Genomic DNA, 5884 nt, shown 5'->3' with positions numbered 1-5884 from the left:
CGAGAGAGAGAGAGAGAGAGAGAGAGAGAGAGAGAGAGAGAAAGAGAGAGAGAGAAAGAGACAGACAGTGACAGAGAGAGAGGGAAAGAGAAAGAGGGAAAGAGGAGATAGGCAGGCAGACAGACAAACATAATAGACATACAGACATAGAAACAGGCAGACTTACAGAAAGACAAACAGATAAACAGACAGGCAAGCGGAGGGACATACAGATCAAGAAAGAGACGAGGAGGACGTAGGACCGTCTCGAAGGCGACAAGACAGTCCGATGGAGAAAAACAGTGAAGTACCCGTAAACTGGGGTGACTTTGGCCACTGTTCTGACTATCTGTTTTGATAACTTTTAAACCAACATAAAATAGTGCAAATTGTTTGATAAAGCCACGGGGAATGATTGTATGCACCGAATGAATGATTTTCTTTAACGCTAAATATCATGCTTTGATAATTACAGGACAATTTATATGGTGGCCAAGCCACCACGCGGTGGGGTGACTTTGGCCGGTCTATCAATTTTTTAAAATCATTGTAAAATAAGCAAACCCTGTACTGTGGTGAGATCGGCCACAGAAATTATTTTAAATGATTTTCCTGTGATTATTTGCAGCACCAGTGTATGATAATTGGTCACTTTTAAACACAAGGGGGCTATCCTGAAGAATGCTGTTTTGAGAAAATCGAAGGTAAAGTTTTTGCCCCTTGTTCAGTTTCTTTAAAAGACAAGAAGAGTTTTCTCGATAACCAAACAAATATACACATCACTGAGACTAAACTTCTCCTATAGATAGGGCAATGCCCATTTTTGGTGTAGGTCAAGATATCTGGAAACCCCCACGGTTAGCCCGCTTGTCCTTAAAAGCGACCTTTTCTACAATGGTCAACGTGTGTTGTTTATGAACATAACAATCACACTGTAGGCTATAGAAGTAAATAGAGAGTTAGACATACTTGATAAAAATTTTCCCTTCTTGGGAATTGAAGTTTTATCGAGTAAATAAGTCTTTCTCCTAGGATGTGTATCCCTTTTCAGCCCAGGCTGACCCTGACAGAAATGATCGAAGCCCATCTCTTAAATGATCTAAATCGTGTCGATGAAGACATCAGACACCTACAATCTATACATACTATAGAAAGTCCTTCACTTTCGCTGCCTAAAACTTCTCAACCACCTAACTTTCGAATTTGAAAAAAATAGTAGTTCAGAATCATTTAAAGGGAGCACAGTTTTATTGAGGAGTCTGAAGTCACTGTAGTTTAATTTTCAGTTTTTCATTAGTTTCGTTTTGATTTAATCTTAGAAAAGTTCCTCTTTTAAGACGCCATGTAAACCACTGAGGTTTCCATTCAATAGCTGTTCGCACTGCTTCCACACCTTTGAATTTCTGGAGTGTACCACCACGAAAGCCGAATAGAGAATCAATCTATACATCAATTAGAATATATTTGGCAACTTGGAAACACTTGTGACACCTTTCCCACGAAACTACGACTGCTACAGAGGTGAAAGTTGGAAAGTACCTGCTAGGGCTGTACCCCGGTAGCAAACCCGCTCGTGCTCACAAGCCCCTAGTTCAAGTCACAAGCCTCAAATCACTAGGTCAAGTCATCAAATCAAATCACCAGCATGATAAGTTGAGTCTAGCGCAAACTGTAACCTCCTTGGTCTAGTCTAAACTTCATGTCCACAGCAACTAGCAATCATCGAAGCCACTCGTGTCAGGCCCCCTCATCATCCCCACCCTGCTTGCAATCCGCGAAGCCACTTACGTCAGAAAAAGAGAGAGGTGGAGAGTGAGAAATCTCGCCGCTCGCCCACAGAGTCACTGCACGGCGTAGCGCTGTAGTTTATTCGATTAATCGAAGGCCTGCGCAAGCCTTAAGTCCCGTCCGCTGCCACAGGCCCCACAATTCACACAGTACTGATTTGCGCTAGACCTAGAGATTTGCCCCAAGACAAGCTCCAAAACTGACCTGCTGACTTGTACTGTCTCGATACACTGAGCGAGCGGCACGGGCTCGATGGCGTAGGACCGTCTCGAAGGTGACAAGACAGTCCGATGTGTTCAAACAGCAAGACAGTACTGCCCGCTGTGTGAACTTTGAACCGTGGAGGAAGGGAGAGGCTGGGCTTGTTTTGGTGCAAGTCGTAGAGAGCTGAAGTTATTTTTAACTTCCCGCCGTTGATCAGCTAAGCGAATGGATAAGTGAGAGGGAGCGTGGTATTGTAGTAACAGAGACCTAGATCTAGGTTTCTGGTAGTAATAAGAATAAGTTGACTTAGATTATCCTAAAATGGAAAACTCCAGGGGTCGTTGTGATTGGCTTTTGTATCGTATATATGTAACCTATTTAGTAGATGTGTTACACTCACAGTGACATAGTACAGAACATTTAGGAGACGGGCTAGGCCTACTTCAACCCAATGTCAGGGCCAACCTGGGCTGAGAGGGAACAACGAACGCCCCAGCAGAAAGACGGAGATTCTCAGTAAAAATTTCTCCCCATACGGGAATCGAACTGAGGTCTTTTGCGTGCGACGATGAAGCGCTTGGCTCGTGCACATTAAAAATAAACAGGCCTTAACATCATAAGAATAGCCGATCCAATATTAATTTTAAGTGCATTGAATAGAGCTTTTTGTTTTTTACAACCGAACTATGAAAAAACAACAACCGATCTTGCACTTTTGGTGCAAGCCTCTCAACGCAAATAACCAGAGAATCTTCTGTAATATGTACTGAGCCCACTGCCACGAGAGTTCGCGACGTCACGACACAGTACAGTAGGACTGTCCGCGAGTCACAACTCACCGGAAGTTCCCTCCGGTAGCAAACGGGAGGCAAATCAAACCACAAGCCTGCTCGCAAGACTCTAGCGCAAGACTCCTGCTGCTTTACAAGCCTTCGATTAACCGAGCAGAATTCAGCTCTAGTACCTGGAAAAGATAGATATTCCACTGAGAAACGAAACAAATCTGCTTAGCTGTAATCCTCAACGGAAGTGCCGGAAGTAATATTTTGCTAGGCGCATTTTGTTTTGGGAGTACATATATATATATATATATATATATATATATATATATATATATATATATATATATATATATATATCTATATCTATCTAGACCTTCTAATTTTTTGCATCTCTCAAGATTTATTGCTCCATTTCAGTAGAGTGTAAATATAGCAGGCCAATGACTTTCAGTTGATGCAAATGCACCGATCATTCCTTTCATCGAAATCGGTCCAGCTAGTATAAAAATAAGTTTTAACCACATTTTAAAAGAAGTGATAACTTTGAAACCTCGATCAGCAAGTCAATGCTAAGATGTCGTAATCAATGCTTGACTACACACTACATTCCTTAAATCATTACTTTAGGATAATAAATACAGTAAATAAAGACATATTCAAGACTTGGAAATTGTCTTGTAACAGGTGAAGTAACCTATATCTTTTTAAAGGTATCGGGAAATTCGCTAATCGGAATGAGCATAATTTTTTTCCCTTTTTAGGGGAATAAAAATGTTGGGGAGTTGTACATGGCAGACCCAGTAACAGGTGGTCAAAGTCACCACATTTTGGCTCGTGGCGACTGGGATACTCAAAGAGTCAGCACGTAGGAGTCTAGTTCGTCAAGAGAAATTAACCAAGTGTCAGAGTTCTTATAATTAATTTTGTTGCGCCATGATCACACCATCTGCATACAGTACATCTATACACATGTCATTTTATCATAATAATGCAAACTTTCATGAATTGGGAAATGTTTTTATTCACTTTTAGACATTATTTAAAACAAACAAAAACCCACCAATGCATTACCAAGGTAAGGGGTTGTGGGCAACATTTCTGCTGGCAATGACTGGGTTGTTCATAACATACTTGAAGGGGGTCATCTATACCTTGGGATTTCCAGTTACAATCATATCTTCGATTGCGCACTCGTCGCTACCTTTCGCAATCTTGAAGAATCCTGAAATGGTAAAAAAACAACAACCCCAAAGGAATGAAACTCTTACAAAAGCAATGTGTGTGGCAGGAAGCCCAACACTGCAATACACTTTATAAGATATCGGGATGATCAGTTGTTTACATTATTATTGTCATTATTATTCTTACCGTTACTAAAACGACCCCCAGTTCTGTTTAAGACTTTGCAGACTGTATAAAAGCATTTCTTCCTCTTTACTGTATTAAATCTATAAAATCATTTCTTTTTCTCTTCGTCCGATTTCCTGTTCCACTGTTTTCTCTATCGTATAACTTGTCCATTTTTTTGTCTCCTCCTTTAATGTCAAGACAAAATCAATCTTTCTCGTGCAGTTGCGAGCGCCGTAAAACACTTACCAAGAAAAAAATATCCTTCTCTTCTAGAAGTCGAACCTCGGTGTCCAACAAGTCAGTTGGGTAAACTTACCATCATGGCAACCCACGGAACACTCTCTTTTCAGCAAAATTATATGTATGAGGTATGTCACAAAATAGTTTAATGAAACATGGATCTAGATTTATTCATCACAAGGAAACGTTCAGGAGCTGTGAAATAATATGCGGAAAAAGTGAATTGCTGCGTTCATTTGCGTGTCCTCCCGGACATTATTATCAATTGACTCGAGTGTGGAGAACTCAGCTTGCAGGCTTCTCTGTTTGGCTTCAGGATTCGTTTTTGATTCGTGCAGTTTGCTCTCTGTGATTGCTATTGCTAGATCTACTCTTCACCTCGGTCAGTCTAGAGAAAGTCTATCTCTGGTCAATGGAATAATACTGAAGCCCCTCAAAGAAACTTTGTAGGTGATGCAACCATTTCAGTCTGCTTGGGTACTTTATACGTCTGAGACAAAAAAACAACTAATTTTTGTTATGTTGCTCCTATCAAGAATTATGAAAAGCAAGAAAAAATTGTTTAGCCTTGACCATCGCATTAAACAGTATTTTGGTGATGTTTACAGGTGCATCTTTGTGAGAGCTTTGAGAGGGTATAAAAATTGAACACTTTCAAAATCTGGACGTCCGTGGATTGTTTGCTACAACGACGCGACGATTTGCAGGGTGTTTTTATAACGCTTTTTAGCTGAACCAACTTTCCACTTCTCCAAGGACAATTCACAATAGAAAACACTACCACTTGGTCTTGACATAGATCTGCGTAATGAATTGTTCGCTGGACTGTGGAATCAAACGTTGCGATATGTTAGGCTCTACACAACAACATAATTTGTTCGGCAAACAGTACATTAAAGATGATACACGACACAGACGTCGTGTATTTGAACAAATAGGCCCTTTTGTACAGTGTGGGTTCGTTAGAGTTGTGCCTTTTCTTGGAATTTCCCACTATTTCCCAAAAATGTCTCCTATTTAAAACCAAATTATCTTTGATTGTGAAAGTCAAATACATTATACATTACTTGCTCGGTGCCTGCAATTATCTACACAACATCCTCACATTATTTGTATAACGAACACTCAAACTCAACCAAATTGAAGGCCTGGCCCGACGACTTCGTTGAATCCAAGTTCTACTGTACTACAATGAGATCCTGAATCAGACATTCTTACAGCATGGCCAGCCCAGAAAAAAATTTATTGAAAGATAGCAGTACGGAGGAGTTAGGAGTAGCAATGACCTCAGCTTCAGGGGTAATGACACTGCGAGAACATGACGTATTTCCTTGACCAACTGCTCACCCTTATCTCCCCAGTCCTCGTTCCAGGAGTTAGTGACCAGCCAGTAGTCCTGTCCGTTCTCCACACCGTAGCCCAAGATCTTGACAGCGTGAGCGCCCAGGTACTTACCAGTGGTGTGCTTGTAAACGCCTGGAGATTAGAAAAATAAATAATGATGGTCTGTACAGTTAGATGAGTGTATATAAATATATATA

General features: G+C 40.7%; 1 protein-coding gene across 2 annotated transcripts in view; it reads right to left on the bottom strand.

Annotated features, from left to right (window-relative positions):
- Positions 1–3749: 3749 nt before the first annotated feature.
- Positions 3750–5884, bottom strand: part of LOC101847348 (cathepsin B-like cysteine proteinase 3) — a 14357-nt gene continuing 12222 nt past the window's right edge. For both annotated transcript variants that reach the window (XM_005100004.3, XM_013083452.2), the window contains exons 9-10: positions 5691–5819; positions 3750–3975 (exon numbers count right to left, since the gene is read on the bottom strand). In XM_005100004.3, coding sequence (XP_005100061.1) covers positions 3899–3975; positions 5691–5819 — 206 coding nt within the window. In that variant the 3' untranslated portion in view covers positions 3750–3898. The remainder of the gene's footprint in view (positions 3976–5690; positions 5820–5884) is intronic.

The sequence above is a fragment of the Aplysia californica genome, unplaced genomic scaffold, assembly GCF_000002075.1.
Source record: "Aplysia californica isolate F4 #8 unplaced genomic scaffold, AplCal3.0 scaffold00232, whole genome shotgun sequence".
In the NCBI taxonomy this organism is placed as follows: domain Eukaryota; kingdom Metazoa; phylum Mollusca; class Gastropoda; order Aplysiida; family Aplysiidae; genus Aplysia; species Aplysia californica.
This window is presented reverse-complemented; position numbering and strand designations above follow the sequence as displayed.